The sequence below is a fragment of the Aureobasidium namibiae genome (genome assembly GCF_000721765.1).
Source record: "Aureobasidium namibiae CBS 147.97 unplaced genomic scaffold scaffold_11, whole genome shotgun sequence".
Classification (NCBI taxonomy): domain Eukaryota; kingdom Fungi; phylum Ascomycota; class Dothideomycetes; order Dothideales; family Saccotheciaceae; genus Aureobasidium; species Aureobasidium namibiae.
Window position 1 is genome coordinate 356,692 of NW_013581198.1, and position 16,409 is coordinate 373,100.

Below are 16,409 nucleotides of genomic sequence, written 5' to 3' on the forward strand. Positions count from 1 at the left end.
AATACTCCCATCGTTATGGCCTTCCGCTACGTTCAAGAATGAAAAGCCAGCAGCTTGGCTATGTGTAGAAGGCGCTCGCCTCATTGACAAAAGAAATGTCTCCCCTCTGCTTCAATGCTCGAGCCTCGTGGCTCCTCCATTCGTCAAAACTGGGTTCGCTCGTGCGAAAGTCGTAGTTCGTAAATCGTGATGGCGCCTTGCAAGACGCCTCGAATCTCCTCCTAACCAAAGTGTTGACACTTCTGTCTGCTGCAAAGATCTCCTGTATCTCTGCTTCAATCAAGGACGATGACCTCCTGCTTGGCAGCGCGGAAGACGATCAGCTTGTCGCCGAATGTGTCCAGTGCCTCAACGGTATCAGTGAACTGTGGGACTCGACCGCAGAACAAGATCTGGTGTTGTTCCTCGGTGGTGACCTCGCGGTACTTGTTCCACATCGTCTCGACTGTGTTGATCTATCGGAGAGTCAGTATGCTGGTTAGACAATCGTTGTTGCACTTACTCTGGAACCTTTGAGCCAGACAAAGTCCTTCTCGACTTTGGCCTTCGAAGGCTGCACGGTGTGCATGAGAATAACCATCCAGTAGCGGTGAGCGGGCAGATGATGAGGCTGCAACTTCCAAGCTTTGTGGTGAAGTTCCTTGTCTTCCTTTGAGATAGTCTTCTTGATGGTCTTGAGGGGGCTTTCGGTGAGCATGTAGCCCTCGAATTCGACTTGAGGAAAGTCCTCGACACCAGAGTCATGTGCTTCCTGAGCGTCAGAAACGTCGGCATCGTCCACCATTGTGTCTTCGTCAGAGGTATTGACCTCCACCTCTTCGGCGACATCGTCCTCCATGGTGTCTTCATCAGATTCTTCCTGTTCGGGATCGCGACGAGAGACCTCATCATCATCGTGATCGTCGCCAACTGCATGCTCTTCGTGTTGCATGGCACTGTCTTCATCGACATCGGTGTTAGCAGTGTCGCTGGAGATTTCGACATTTCCAGCAGTAGCATCTTCATGTTGTTTTGTAGCGTCAATAGGGCCCGAGTATTCACTCTCGCTATCCTCCAGGTAAATATCGTAGCGCTCGTGGACGAGTGGCCTGCACCGAGATGGTCAGTAATGTCCAGAACTAAGACTCAAGATCAAACTTACGTGTGGGGAATGGGAGCCTGTTCCTCTGAAATGGCGTCTTGCATGTCCTCATCTAAGCCTGCAAGGACTTGGTCGACCTGGTGTTGGAGCTCATCGTGTTCTGCCTGGTCTGCCGCGCTGATAGGGTTCTGATGTTCGAAGCGGCTGAAAGTTTGATGAGCGTTCTGGATCTCGTGAGGAGTATAGAGCATTGAGTTGTTCGATGAAGACTGAGTCACACCGACTGTGGAGTCTCCCCAACCTTGGTTGGTATCTTCGTATTTGCTGTCACTTGCGTCCGAGGCCGGAGAAACAGTCTGGGTGTCACGAGCATGCTGTGTCAACTCCTGCATGAGCTGCGCACTGGGGTCATCTTCAGCAGCATAATCGGCAGTGTAGTTGCCAGCGTATGGATCGGTATGAATGTCGTAGTCACCAGAGTATGCGCCGCGGGAGTCATTGTAGTTGCCAGAGTACATATCGTTGGACTCCGGGTCCTGCTTGATGTGGGTTTGTGATTGCATTGGAACTTGCTGAGCAGGACTTTGTTGGTAAGCGGTCTGCTGGTGAGGCATCTGCTGTATGGAGTACTGCTGCCCAGCATATTGCATGCCTGGGCCAAGATCAGACTGAGCCACAGTCCAGTTCTGGAGCATTTGCGATGCAGGATTGAAGGGCGACTGATAGCTTGGATTACCGGAATCACCACCGTAAGAGATAGGAGGCAACGACTGCGCGTTCTGATGAGCGGGCATGAATGGGGTGTTGTTGGGGTAAGGATCTTCGGCAACGGGAGAGTATCCGTAATACTGCGCAGCGTATGCAGGGTTAAACCAGGAGGATGCGGTGTATGGCTGTGGCGAGGTAGGAGGCTGCTGAGCGTTCACCGTACCAGATCTACCAGTGGTGCGCTGTTGATATCTTGGGTCGTGGTGATCGAAAGTGCCGGGCTGATGAGGCGCCATATTGCCCTGAGATCTGGGATCGCGGCGGTTCTGATCGTTCATACTGTGGAGGGATTAGAGTCAGATACGCAAGATAGATGTGCAGATGTTGTAAGGGTCAGAAGGCAGATGAGATGCGGCGGAGATCGTGATGTCAAGGAGAAGATCTTGGAGTGTGGTGCAAAGGTGAAAATCCAAGTTGATAGACGGAGGTTGTGAAGAGCAAGGCAATCAAAGTCACAGGTCAGGACAAGAGAAGTACTACCTGCTAGAGTCCAGTGTACGGCGGAAGGAATTCTAGGTGTAAGTGGTCCAAAAGGTTGTCGACTCGTCGATGATTGGATGAGATGTTGAGGACAGAACAAGGTGTGAGAAGGAAGAGATATATCAGAGAGAGAGGTCGACGAAGAAGGAGAAAGATGGAGAAGAGTGACAGGAGAAAAGGGGAAGAGAGATCAGATGAGGGTGAAGAAGGGATTTGCAAGAGAGAAGGAGAGAAGGAAACGGAGAAGAACGGAGAGTTGATCAAGAGTGAGAGTGAGGCGGGCACCAGCAGGGACCGAGACCGAGTGAGATCGCGGTAAGGAATACAGTGAAGAGTGTCTGTTGTCTAGCGACGTTCACAATACCTCGCAGATGAACCTACCAGTATCCTCACATCAAGGTGTTATGGGAAGATCTGCACAAGTCGTGCATAATTTCAAATGAAAGTCTGAAGCTTGCGACTGCATGCGTGTTGGAGAGACAAAGGAGTTTCCAAAGGACTTGGTAAGACACTGACTCACAGCCGCCGAAGTGGACAATGTCCGAGACATGTTTGCAAGCAGGCGTGTGAGATGGAAAGATGGAAGGGAAAGATGTTGCATGAGACAGGAAGCGCTGCAGTGCAGGAGTGAAACAGTCGGCAGACCTCCCTGTTTCGGGGGTGACGATGATCAAGGTGATGGCAAGTCATCGAACGAACAAGAAGCCAGAATTTTTAACCAAAGGACCAATAAAGTTACCGGCCATCGCCTTTTCTTTGTTTTGATATAAAGCGCATGCTTGAACTGCTTGCGCGCATCTGAATGCAAAGAGGCTTCCGTTCCTTCTTGAGAGAATTTCCTTCTTCGCACCTTCCTCGACTCTTCCACACAACCACACCGGCCCATCGCCCCTCGGTCAACTCGTCGCCCTCGGCATTGCTACCCTTCCAATCGCATACCGCCCGCATTTTGCCAATCGCATTACTAGCTCGAGCGCAGCGCCTCACATCTACACTCAGCAGCATGGACGGCCAGCAGAATGGAGAGAGTCGCGTCAAGCGTAAACAACACCCAAGCTCTTCTCAGGACAGACCTCTGAAACAGCTCAGATCAGATGCTACCGCAGATGAGCCTGCCAATGGCTTCGAACATGACGATGAAGTCGATGTTCAACCCGTGATGCATGCCGCAACCACAGACTCGGTCGAGTGGCAGCGTACCATCGAAACTGTCGTCTCAAAAGTCGTCTCTATCCATTTCTGCCAGACGAGCGCATTCGATACCGACCCGGCCCTCTCAAGCGAAGCAACAGGTTTCGTCGTTGATGCTGAGAACGGCTATATTTTGACGAATAGAGTAAGTCGGTCTTGAACACACGACATACCCACGAGCTAATAGAGTACAGCACGTTGTTGGTTCCGGCCCCTTCTGGGGATACTGTATCTTCGACAATCACGAAGAATGCGACGTCTACCCTGTCTACCGCGATCCTGTCCACGACTTCGGTTTCCTCAAATTCGATCCCAAAGCCATCAAGTACATGAAGCTCGCACCCATCGAACTCCGCCCCGACCTTGCGCGCATTGGTGCTGAAATCAGAGTGGTTGGTAACGATGCTGGAGAGAAGCTCAGTATTCTGTCTGGTGTCATTTCAAGATTGGACAGAAACGCCCCCGAATACTCTGAGGGATACTGCGATTTCAACACAAACTACATTCAGGCTGCCGCTGCTGCCAGTGGAGGAAGTTCGGGCAGTCCTGTCGTCAACGTCGAGGGTTATGCTGTCGCTTTGCAAGCAGGAGGAAGACAAGATGGTGCCGCGACCGACTACTTTTTACCACTGGACCGACCGCTGAGAGCGTTGGAACTCGTCAGAAAAGGAGAACACGTCTCAAGAGGAAGCATTCAAACACAATTCCTCATCAAGCCGTTTGATGAGTGCCGCCGACTTGGTTTGACTTCCGAGCGTGAAGCCGAAGTCCGCGCCAAATTCCCCAAGGAGACTGGTATGCTGGTTGCTGAGGTTGTTCTGCCCAAGGGTCCTGCCGACAGCAAGATTGAAGAGGGTGATGTTTTGATCAAGGTCAACAACGAGCTCCTTACACAATTTGTCCGCTTGGACGACATTTTGGATTCGAGCGTTGGAGGCCAAGTCAAGTTCCTTGTACAAAGAGGAGGCGAAGAGTTCGAAGCCACCATTGATGTTGGAGACTTGCACGCGATCACTCCGGATCGCTACGTCTCGGCTGCTGGTGCCCTTTTCCACGAGCTCTCCTACCAACAAGCCCGCTTCTATGCTGTCACCCTCAAAGACAACGGTGTGTACTGCTGTGAATCTGGTGGTTCCTTCAGGTTCGAAGGTTGCGAGTCTGGCTGGCTAGTTCAGTCCATCAACAACCAGCCCACGCCTAACCTCGATGCCTTTGTTGAAGTGATGAAAGCTATTCCTGATCGCGCCCGTGTCGTCGTCACTTACAAGCATCTTAGAGACATGCACACTCTCAACACCTCTGTTATTACTGTTGATAGACATTGGCACAGAAAGATGTCGCTCCACGTCAGAAATGATAAGACCGGCCTTTGGGACACCACCACTCTTGCCAAGCAACTTCCTCCCGCCGACCCTCAGCCACAAAAGGCAAACTTTATTCAGATGGCCGGCGCACAACATCCTGCTGCTGTCGACATCGTGCGAAGCTTTGTTAGAGTCTCAGTCAGCCTACCGCTTCGTCTGGATGGATTCCCTAAGGGCAGAAAAATTGGCTTTGGTCTAGTCATTGATGCTGAAAAGGGTCTCGTCATCGTTTCACGAGCAATCTTGCCATACGACATGTGCGATATCACCATCACTGTAGCTGATTCGATCATCGTTACTGGAAAGGTTGTCTTCATGCACCCTCTGCAAAACTATGCCATCTTGCAATACGACGCCAGCCTGGTACAAGCTCCTGTCAAGTCAGCTAAACTCGCAACCACACCTATGAAGCAAGGAGAGAGCACTATTTTCTTTGGCTTTAACCAGAACCAGAGACCAGTAGTCGCTAAGACAACTGTCACTGATATCACTTCAGTTGCCATTCCAGCAAGCACAACGACTCCCAGATACCGTGCAGTCAACTTGGACGCAATCACGGTAGACACCAGCCTGTCAGAACGTTGCGGAAGCGGTGTGCTTGTTGCTGAGGACGGTACCGTGCAAGCTCTGTGGATGACTTACCTTGGCGAGCGCACACCCCAAGGACGCGATCAGTCGTACCACCTGGGCATGTCTACCTCTGCGCTACACGCCGTTGTTGATGATATCAGGAACGGCGACCGACCTCAATTGCGTATCCTCAACCTCGAAACACATATTATGCAGATGAGTGAGGCTCGCATCCACGGCCTTTCGCAGGAGTGGATAGACAGAGTCGAGAAGGAGGATCCCGAGAGACATCAACTTTTCATCGTTCGCAAGGTTGATTCTGACCATCTCGGTGGCCTAATGGAGGGTGATATTATCCTCACTCTCAACGACCGCCTCGTCACTCGCGTCACAGACTTTGATGTCATGTATAGGAACGAATACCTGGATGCTGTCATCCTCCGCAAGAGGGAAGAGATCAAGCTCAAGGTCTCGACCGTACCCACACACGAGTTTGAGACTGACAGAGCCGTTGTCTTCTGCGGTGCCGTTCTGCACCGCCCTCACCACGCTGTGCGCCAACAAATCAAGAAGGTGCACTCGGATGTCTACATCTCCCTGCGCATTGCAGGTTCGCCAGCATACATGTACGGCCTCGCACCCACAAACTTTATCACACATGTCAACGGCGTATCCACGCCCGATCTCGACAAGTTTGTTGAAGAGACCAACAAGATCCCCGATAACACATACTTCCGCCTGAAGATCATGACTTTTGACAACCAACCGTGGGTTGCCACTATGAAGAAGAACGAACATTACTTCCCTACCATCGAGTTCTTGAAGGACCCGGAAGAGAAGGAGGGATGGAGACGAGTCACGTATGATGAGCAAGGCAAGGTCAAGGCCGGTGGCGATTTGCCCGAGGCTGCGCAAGAGGCTGCAGTCGGTGATGTTGAGATGCCTGATGAAGGACCGATGGTCTAATCAGGTAGTTTTCGTTGTCTATAACAAAGACAAGTCTTTTAGATAGACGGTTGCGTCCATGATGCAACCTTTTCGGATACAGTAGATCCATTTGTGTCTACCATGATAAAAGCACAGTAATTCTACTCAAAGTCATACTATACATACCATACCAGATATTTCTTATTACCTACTAAAATCTCACCTCCCTACCAGTACCTCGATTCTCTCATTCCCTGACTGGCTTCCCACGGCAAGACTTCTTCGATGCCTACCCCATCACACCGACAAGCCACCGCATCGCCGAGCAACAACAATCGTCATCAGCATGTATAGTCAATGGTTGATATCGCTGCTCTCACTCTGTGACTAATTTTGTTGCCGTAACAAAAGTTCCGTCTCTTTGAATATGGAGGGAGGGTCGTTATTTTCTGGGCGGAAAAGCTCGGTGGTGTAAATGTCGACATGCCGAGATCGGGGACTGAGTCGTCTAGGTTTATAGTTTTTTCATTCAACGACTCTGGTATTGAGGGCAGATGGGGCGGGGGAAGAAGGGAGTAGAGGAGAGAGTAGGTAGGTAGGTATCTTTGGAGGGAGGAAAGAGAAGCGGGTTAGTGTGTTGAGAAGATGTAGAAGAGGTAGGTACCTAGGTAGAGGAGGAGGAAGATTGTTGATGACGCCATGGTGAGGACAGGGTGGCCTTATATACTTGACATCTGGATATCATACCTTCCTCCTTCTTTACAGCGACGAACCAGCGATATGAAAGGCGGTCGAGATACTCGGATGCCCTGCTTTGAGAAGCAGTACTGTATCCATGATGAAAGTAAACTTTACACATAGACGAAAAACCCATGCCACAACCACGCGACAAGCGATATCCCACACACAAAAGACTCGAGAAATTAAAATCCACCCTGATGTATGTCAAAAGACTCCATCCAAACAGCGACAGCAAGGTCTATACCATCGAACAGTAAACATCAAAATTCACATCTACGAGTCTCACAATCACAGTCACAATTGGCATCAAATAGTTTTGATATAGCAAATTTTTTTGTATTCCTTGTAAAAACATCAGAATTCAACAGTAAAAAACCTCTTCAAGAAACATCTCTCATCACTGCCCTGTTCTCCCAAGGGAAAAAAAGCAATTTTCAAAAAGAGAACGACTGAAAAGCAGCTTTGTTTTTTTTTGTTGATTAGAAGAGAGTGTTCTTCTTGTAGTAAAAAAAAAAGCAGAAGAGGAAAAAGGCCCTCGAGTCAACAAGCATTAGACGACTCGGACTTCGTGAACTGGCCGTAAATTCCGGGAGTAAGGAAAGTAAAAAAGCAAATAGACGCTGGATGCGTAGTGGGGTATGGGAAGGGAAAGACTTTTGATGGCGTGATGGCAGGATGGGAGATGGGGCGGTTTGCAAAGCAGTGAGGAAGAGATGAGAAGAGTGATCATCGTACATCAAAGAGTGCCAAAGAGAGGGCGTTCCGCAACTCTCAATGGGGGCACCACTCCTGATGCAAGAAAGAAAGACTCTTGCAATTCTACCTTGACTGTTTGCGAGAGTGAAGAGTCTGAGGTCCCTCTAGGACTGGAAGGCAGTACCGTAGGTTTCGGCAATGCCTGCATTAGCGGGCAAACCACGAGCAATGTTGAGCTGCTTGTGCATGGCCACGAGCGCCATACGGAGCTCCTGCTTCTCGAGTTGAAGCTGCTTGATCTGGGCTCCGAGCTCCGCCTCGTTGTCGACCTTCTTCTGGCGGGACTTGCGAGCGGCGGCGGTGTTCTTGGCCCTCTTTCTCTCGACAGGGTCTTCGATGAGATCGGGGTTGATCTCAGGCAAGACCTTGGCGGCCCTCTTGTTCTTACGGACTCCAGAGGAGACAGCGCCGAGTACAGCAGGCTTGGGTGAAGCGAGTGCAGCGGACACGGGTGAACATTCATAGCCTGCGAGAGAGACTGCGCGAGGAGCTACAGAGAATTGCTTGGGGGCCTCGAAGAGAGAGGGCATGTTCTGATCATCAATTGCCAAGTCATCGAGAATGACAGGCGATGGATCGGCAGAGTTGAAGTCTGAGAGCCCGTGGAAGAGATTAGAGAACTCTCCTTCATACTCAAGTGCCTCGACACTGAGCGTAGGCGATGGATCAGTGGAGCCGGAAGTCTCGTTGGTGAATGTGGGCGAGAAATCACTGTCGAAGTTCAAGGCAGGGATGTCAGTGGCCAAGGGAGCCCACTCTGTTCCAGACGAGGGTGTGTTCTCGATCTGCTGCATACAGACGGTTCCGCCGTTGGCGTTGTTCTGGTAAGAAGAGAGCGGTGCAAAGGACACGCGCTTTTGAGGCTTCTCGGGCTCGCCGTACAGCTGCATGTCAGATCCTTGAGGAACGAAGCTGCTGTACACGTTCGAGCTGAGGTCAGAGATTGTGCCGTCATAGGCAACGTTGCTCTGACCCATGAAGTTGGTGTTGTAAGCAGACATATTGGGAGTATGTTCTGAAGATGTGTGTTTTGAAGATTTGGTTTGGAGTGGTTGAGGGTGGGAACTTCGGTTCTGGTATGTGTTCGAGGATTGCGAAGAGAAGCAGATGGGAAAGACGGAAGCCGAATTTAAGAAATTCTCGCAGTGCGCAGATAAAGAGAAATCGTTCAGAAGTGCTGCCTGGGAGCTTGCACGCGGCTTATGCGTAAGCTGATGCGTCGAATCTTGCACACACGGAGTTTGAGCAGATTTCGTGTGGACTGCGGAGAGGGTAAAGTCCTTGTTGAGGGCTAGTTGTCGGGGCGTATGCCTGGGGGAGTTCAATTGAGGAAGACATGGTTGTGGTGTGAGGGCCGTGATTGGCTGTGAGTTCTGTTGCTGGAGGTCCGAAGACGACGACGAGGTGTTGGCGAAACTCAAGGGCGAATGCTCTTGAGAGTGTTTTGGAAGTAGTGGACGAAGTTGTCTTAATGCTGGTATGCTGGGCGACGGTATGGGGGGGTTTATGCAGCCATCTTGAATGCGTAAACCTGGAATGAGTATGTGTATTGAGAAAGCGTGTTTTGTAAGGAGGAAAATGAAGTGCAAGAGGGCCTTGGGGAAGTCGTCCTTTTGATACGCTGACACTCTCTCAGACTGACCCCGTGTGGGTGGGTCTAATAATGCACGGTGCACCAGCTGTGAGTCACCAAACTTTAATCCCGCTCGTTCAGACATACCCATCGCCAACGATGCGTTTTCCTTGAACTTCGGTCCTGTAAACTCCCTCGAATGAATCCTTCGACTCTGCGCACTTTAGCATCATTGAGAGCACCCAAATCGACCTACCTTCTGCCATACAGTGGTGTTCAGAAAGTGTCCAAGAAGCACAATTGTCCGATCTCGGCATCCTGCTTATCTTGCCGCGAGCCGCTAGTCCTGCGCCCTTCGTAGGACATCCAACCCCGGATTGGTTGGGGACGTCTGCCCTGCTGCCTGCCATTTTCAAGGCAACTGTTGCATGTGAGACGCGCAGTTGACATGAATGTGTGAATAACGACTTCGCCGAGGCGTCTGCGATCGCATTCAACAAAGCCATGACCTCGTACGCTGTTGTCGAACTCGGAATGAGACCGGCGACAACATCTTGGCTTGTTCTATAATGTTGGCATGTTATATCGCACGTTGCGCATTCGTGACATTCTGTACGCGAGTATGCTTCGAGCGTCAGGTTGAGTGTTGTCTTCCTGCAACATCCTTCCAGTAGATTGGTGTACTCGTAGTCGTCTTCAGTTCTGCAACGAGGACCATCGCTTTATATAGAGCCGGCCCAAGCAATATGTGTCATCCAGGTTGCGTGAGTCGAACTTGACGGTCGATATCTGAACTGTGGATGGTGACCGAATATTCGACATATTGATTCGCCCTTATGAGGAGCATAGGTCAGTTGAGAACAAGATTGTCGGCTGGGCGTACGTAGCAGTCAGCATATGCTGTGCTTCTAAGCCGCGATATCCGATGGCTCTCGTTGTTGAGCAGATTCAGCTAGATGGTAGGCTGTGATCTGCTATGTGTTGTAGACCACGAGGAATCCACGAGTTGGCGTTCAATGACAGTTGTTGACTACGAGAATGGCATCCTTCTTGGGAATAGCAGCTGGAAGATTGAGTGAGATGGGAAGGCGGTAAGGTGATAGGAGAAGTTGGCGAGACGATGTGTGAGGGACGAGCTTGCTGGAACAGGGTGAAGTGGTTGGAGAACAAGGAAGGACCCTTATGCGGTTTAGAGATCTGCATCTGCCAAACATCGAATTTATGGATCATCAAAGGGTCGATCATCATAGATGTTCGCAGGTCCCTGCTTAGGAAAGGCCCGTCGTAAGTCTTCTCGGATGATCATCTTGTCTTGAGCATCCTACGAGGACGCTTTCTGGCTCCAATGCTACATCCTGACGACCTACGATAATGTGCCCTGCCAGTACTGCAACTCTCAGACCTGCCAGCCTCACAGGTGCACCTTTCTCTAAACAGATCCACAAATATATCATCACACCTCCTGACGACTGATGGGTGGTTTGAATCATCAAGTTCTCTCCATTGGATCCTCAAACTCATCCGTAACGTTCTGGTGTTCAATTCATACGAGCACGAAGAAGACAGCTGTCAACGTACCAACATGATGGTGCCACGAGGAAGAAATGCGATGTCAGAACATGTTCTCATTGGAAACGTAGAAAGGGTCTGTCTGGGTATATGAAAGTTTTTGAGGATGATTGAACAAGGACATTTAAACAACATGCTTGACCTGTACAAAAGACGTCAAAATCAGCGCCTGAAGTCGAGAAGATGAATCAAGAAAACAGGGCTATGAGCGTACCTCGAAGAAACGCTTGAGCCACCAGACCTGGAAGATGCCCTCGCCAATCAAGACACCAAGCTGGAAGATGCTCCACCACTTGACTCTGGCATTGGTGCTCTCGGCAGTGTTGCGGTGGGTGCGTTCGCGGACGACAATGTAACCCTGCTCATCTTTGACCTGTGCGAGCATCTCGCCGAGAATGCGCACTTCCTTCTCCAGAGGATCCTGGGGAGCCTCGCTCTCGGGGACGTAGACGATGCCGTGGACGTTGAAGCTGACCTCCTTTGTGTTGGCCGACCAGTGTTCGTTGCTGAAGCAGTAGAGGTAGCGGCCATCCATGTGTGCGGTGAAGCTGTGGTCGCCGCTGCTGACGGAGCGCTCGTGGACTTGGTATGCGTTGGCTGGGTTTTGGATCTGCGAATCTGGTCAGCATGTGTCGCAATCGCACACGGGAAGAATGGTATACCCAGAAGTCAATGTCGAGGTTTCCACTGCCACCAAACTCGCGATCGCCAACCTGGAAGGTGACGGTCATTCTGTCGTCCGAGTGCAACTCCTCGTGGAAGCATTCGCGCGAATGTGCCTTCAGCTGGATGTTGTGTGCCGAGCTGACGGCGAAGAGACCGCAGAGAGCTGCATAGAGGAAGGCGAGGACGAGCATGTTTGCTGTCTGTCGAGAGTTGTGACAAACAAGAAAGCTATGGAGCGATGCACGACAACAATTGTTTGTTCGATATGTTGCGCTGTCCCTTGAATATGGAGGTGCACGGTCCCCTGAGCTCTTGCAGCCCCCTATCCAGACACGAACGGTTTCTTGGACTTTGCAGGCTTGATCCAAAAGACAGTCCTTGGATTACATGCACCCGTATATGTCTATACAGCTATCTAAGGAGTCGGTCTGATCTTTATTCTCAGTCTCTAGAGTCCGTGATTAGCTGTCATCGGTTATGTTCAAGACAGCTTGTTGGCTGTTCCCTTCGGTACACCTTCCCATTCTTGAAGCTTGCTGCTCGCCAAGTTCTGTGGCCCGGGCACGCTTTTCCAACTTCATCCTATGCCATACCTCTGCTCGTTCTTTCATGTTATATCATGCACATGTATGCTGACTGACTATCTGTGCGAACTCATCCTTGGATCATGTCAGTGGTAAGGATCATCCGGAAGGAGCGCCAGGACACAGGGTAACCTTCCCCATCGGCTACATACTCATGGACCACTGGACCTGATATCTATCTGTACTGGCTTCAACGCTTTCTGGAAGACGAGAAAAATTATGCTGCTGGTCTTGGAAACGTCGAGGATACTTACTGTCGAAGTCGGATTGTAATCCAACTGACCAAATGCAAGATGCAAATACCAGGGTACATCTGATGCATATCTCTGTGTCAAGATGACACAGGGAATCAGACTGGACAGGACATACTAACGCAGGATTGGAAAGGCGATGTCTCGCTGATTGCAACTGGTCGTGACAGTTCAAGCTCACCTTGATCGAGCCATTTGCTTCGTAAGCCTGGAAAACATACTAAACGGGTTCCTCGATTTGGTTCAGGATAACACATCGCAGCTGCCAAGGTATCCGGGAAGGCACAGCAAATCTGGACCAGGTCTCCAGATGGTCATCAGTCGCCGGAACAGTGGCGTAAGGATCTTCATGCTCCCTTAGTGCTTTCGACGCCGTCATGCTTGGTTGACAATGACGATGGGCGAAACAAGCCCGTCTGGAACTGGTCGACTGGTGCTCAGACTCACACAAGCTGGACGAGGTATATTACTTATCTCACAGGAGATGGTGCCTGTGTGTTTCGACATCTGGGAATCGCGTCGCGTTGCGCTCGCGACATGATGGCATCGCTATAACCTCCGATGGTGCTGGTAGTGATGTCTCTGCGTCAGTGTTGTTGATGCTATAGCGTTGCAGCGATGACTATGCAGCAGTAGACCCGGATCTGCAATCATCATGTGTGGTCGAAGCAACGCCGTCGGTGGTACGAAAATTGTAGGGCGACATGTCTCTACAAACGGTAAGGCGACCACTCTGATGAATAGCATGTAATGGTTCACTGTTGCAATGCAGAGTCACAGTGTGCTTGATTTGTTTGTGTGGAGGAGGTCACAGTCAGAGGAGACTATATAATTGAAAAAAGTTGGGTCACTTTCACCCAGTGGGCGGGAAGGATAGTGTGAGTGGTTAACCCGTACTAAACTGAGCAACCTTGCGGTATGCTTGGGGGGCTGCCCTTCGGGAGGCAGTTAGGGCCACAGTAAGCCATGTCCGCGCCGCAAGGCATATCCGCTCCTTTTTTGCTTCTTGGTATTTCTTTTTCACTTCTTTTTCCTACTGTAACATGCCTCTATGGGATTGGTATAGGGAAAGGTGTTGTTTGTGCAAAAAGAGCTGGTCGTAAGATACACGGAGTTGAACACTTTGTTTACCTGCATCAATACGCGCGCTTGTCATAGCCAGTGTTCAATCCGCCACGAGGCCAACACCTTTCGCACTTCTTTATTCTTTCGCTTTCTACTACTCCTGTTTATCTACTTTCATCGTTTCAACACTTCACAAGCACCCGTCCATGGCGCCAATGACTCCATCTGCTTTTCTTCATCACTACCCTTGAAGTGCGATCAAAGACTTCATCCTGAGCATCTACGCACACTCCACTCTCATCCAGCATCTCGGCGCTTCCGTCCCTCCGTACCACAATGGCAGGCTCAAAGTCGCCAGAACTTCCTATCTCTCTCATCGACATCTTCCTCGGCTCTGGTCGCACCATCCGCAGACCCACCGGCCCACCAGGAGTAAACACGACGCATCTCTCCCTCCATCATCTGAGAATGCTGACTCACACAGCTGCCCTTCCTACAGACACCCGGAAAGACCGAGCTCGTTCTAGTACGTCCATCTAGACGCGCCAGTCTTGCAAAGGAAAGCGGCGGTCAAGAAGCCAAAGCTGCCAGCGCTCAAGGCAGCAACAATCGCGCCACGGCATCAGGCTCCAAGCACGGCAGCAAAAAGGACGACAGCAAACCCAACGCAAAGCCCACCAGCGAGAAAGCGGCCAATAACGACAAAGCCGTAGGCGCGAACAAGACAGCCGAAGAACCCAAAACCAACGGCGACAAACCCCAAGCCAACGCCCAGACCCCTGTCTTCACCCCCGAAGAAGACGCAAAACTCCTTCTCCTCAAAAGCGAAGGTAAACCCTGGCCAGAAATCGCCGCCGCCATCAACAAGACCAAGAAGCAAACTACCAGACGATTTGGCGAGATCAGACCTAGCGACTGGAAGCCGCAAAAGGGAGGTAAACACGGCATCGACAAGGCCGGAGTTTCCGACGAAAAGAACGACCAAAACGACAAACAAGTCGCAAAGATGGGGAAGCAAGACAAGCAAGTCGAGGAGCGCAAGAGCAAGTCCGCTGCCATCGACAAGCACAAGAACGAGAAGGCATTGTCAGCTGCACTGCTCGTAGCCGGTGAAGTCAAGCACGCACATGCTCACCGCCACGAAGTCCATCACCACATCCACAACCAAGATACCCAACCCCATCGCTCATCTAACGACACCCATCCTCGCCGCACCAAAGAAGCCCCACGCACTCGCGACACGAAGCTCACATCCCGACCTAAACCTTCTCACCCGCCTGCTCCTCCTTCCACCGCCGCTTCCTCACGTACAGCATACACCCTCGCCACAACACCCTCCCTGACCGAAGACGACCTCTTCAGCTTTGGCGAACTGCAAGCTTTGTCAGAGTTGATTGGCAAAGACATGCAAGGCATGTGGCAAAGAGTCAGTGCTGCGTTTTTCGGCATGACTGGACGCCGGATCGCTGCCGAGGATATCAGAGATAAGTTTGAGGGATTGGACCAGTGAAATTTTGGTGGGAGTGACAAGAAGCCAAGAGCGAGGGAATGTTAGAATGGAAGGAGGCATGGGAGAGAGATCAAAATAACAAGGAAACACGAGGCAGTTGGTCGTGACGGCTAGCTAGCCTTTACATTCTCTTGCTTCACAAAGAAAGAACGAAGGGAGACGAATAAATGTATGGCTTCTCTTGTCTGTAGGAGAAGACCAAGATACACTCTCTTCTGACACGCTCTTTTCCTCCCAACACTCTTGTTCATCCATGACCCTCTCTCTGTTTGAGAGTCTCGTAATCAAAAGCACAGGTTGAGAAAGTAGCATTTCGGATCACAAAAAGACATGTACATGACGAAGATAGATGAGAGGTCGAAAGTGCGATCATCATTCGACCATGTCTGTCTGGCATCGAGAGAAATCTAGTGATGCATGGTAGCAACTCCAGCAGCGTCGGCCTGGGCTGTAATCCTACGCTTGTAATCGTCCACATCAGTGTTAAAGTGCTCAACACCGCCCTGATCATAGACCATAAGGGAAGGATACAAAGCTTCCAAGATGGTAACGTCATGACTAAAGAAAGCGACGGGTCAGTATACAAGAAAAGTCAGAAGGGGGTTGGCGGAAAGGAAATTTTTCGATAAATATAGGGGCAAGTGATTAGTGCACAGTGATGTTTGCATTGACAAACTGCTTACGCCAATCTTGCTTGTGGGAGAGAGCGTTATGATGCTCAGTAAGGAAAGTGACGAGCCCATCTGTTGAAACCGAAGAATATTGCTACGAGCTGGCGACACTACAACAATTGGAGTTCGTCCGAGATCAAAGGAGCCGAGCACAGCAATGGTAGTGTGAAGAAACTAGGTACGCACGCAGTAATACTTGTCACAAGCGGTAGATGATTCATCAGAGAGGAGGGGCTCAAGCACAGAATGGATGATATACGGTACAAGAAAATCACAGACCAGGAACCGAGACTCAGGAAGTGGAATGTCAATGACGGATAGTAGGGAGAACAAATGTCTATGCAGTGTGGCTGGCTGGCTGGCTAATCGAAGAAGAAAGAAAAAGAAAGGAAACTACAAAAGTGTGAAGTGATACAAAAACGCTTTTTTTGAATGGTGTGCCTCACTCTGAATGCTTGCGCAACAGTAAGAAAAAGCGAAGAACAGTGCAGTAGTTCTTGTCTTTTTTGTTGTCCAATCACCCCCTGTGCAACCTGTCCTCACAAACCATCAAAAGAGATAGAATACAACAGGGAAGAAAGAGGAAAAAGACAAAATGGTGATATGCGACAGATTCAAAGTCCGCTCATCCGCTCAAAACCG

The 16,409-nt window shown here is 50.4% G+C and overlaps 5 protein-coding genes across 5 annotated transcripts; 2 read left to right on the forward strand and 3 right to left on the reverse strand.

Annotated features, from left to right (window-relative positions):
* Window positions 1–275: 275 nt before the first annotated feature.
* M436DRAFT_49493 (uncharacterized protein) lies at window positions 276–2,127 on the reverse strand (the record flags this gene model as incomplete). The annotated part of the gene is made up of 3 exons (XM_013570750.1): window positions 276–455; window positions 503–968; window positions 1,142–2,127. The coding sequence occupies 3 exons, from the start codon at window positions 2,125–2,127 to the stop codon at window positions 276–278; spliced, it is 1,632 nt and encodes a 543-aa protein (XP_013426204.1).
* Window positions 2,128–3,332: 1,205 nt separating this feature from the next.
* Window positions 3,333–6,420, forward strand: M436DRAFT_49181 (putative nuclear serine protease HtrA2/Nma111; the record flags this gene model as incomplete). Its single annotated transcript, XM_013570691.1, has 2 exons — window positions 3,333–3,665; window positions 3,715–6,420. 2 exons carry the CDS (start codon window positions 3,333–3,335, stop codon window positions 6,418–6,420), a joined length of 3,039 nt encoding a protein of 1,012 aa, XP_013426145.1.
* A 1,562-nt stretch (window positions 6,421–7,982) lies between these two features.
* Window positions 7,983–10,004, reverse strand: M436DRAFT_64845 (uncharacterized protein; the record flags this gene model as incomplete). The annotated part of the gene is made up of 5 exons (XM_013570873.1): window positions 7,983–8,951; window positions 9,115–9,409; window positions 9,599–9,665; window positions 9,708–9,872; window positions 9,968–10,004. The coding sequence occupies 5 exons, from the start codon at window positions 10,002–10,004 to the stop codon at window positions 7,983–7,985; spliced, it is 1,533 nt and encodes a 510-aa protein (XP_013426327.1).
* Window positions 10,005–11,144: 1,140 nt separating this feature from the next.
* M436DRAFT_64846 (uncharacterized protein) lies at window positions 11,145–11,877 on the reverse strand (the record flags this gene model as incomplete). The annotated part of the gene is made up of 3 exons (XM_013570874.1): window positions 11,145–11,162; window positions 11,235–11,630; window positions 11,683–11,877. 3 exons carry the CDS (start codon window positions 11,875–11,877, stop codon window positions 11,145–11,147), a joined length of 609 nt encoding a protein of 202 aa, XP_013426328.1.
* A 2,045-nt stretch (window positions 11,878–13,922) lies between these two features.
* M436DRAFT_49817 (uncharacterized protein) lies at window positions 13,923–15,096 on the forward strand (the record flags this gene model as incomplete). Its single annotated transcript, XM_013570813.1, has 2 exons — window positions 13,923–14,018; window positions 14,071–15,096. The coding sequence occupies 2 exons, from the start codon at window positions 13,923–13,925 to the stop codon at window positions 15,094–15,096; spliced, it is 1,122 nt and encodes a 373-aa protein (XP_013426267.1).
* Between the last annotated feature and the right edge of the window lie 1,313 nt (window positions 15,097–16,409).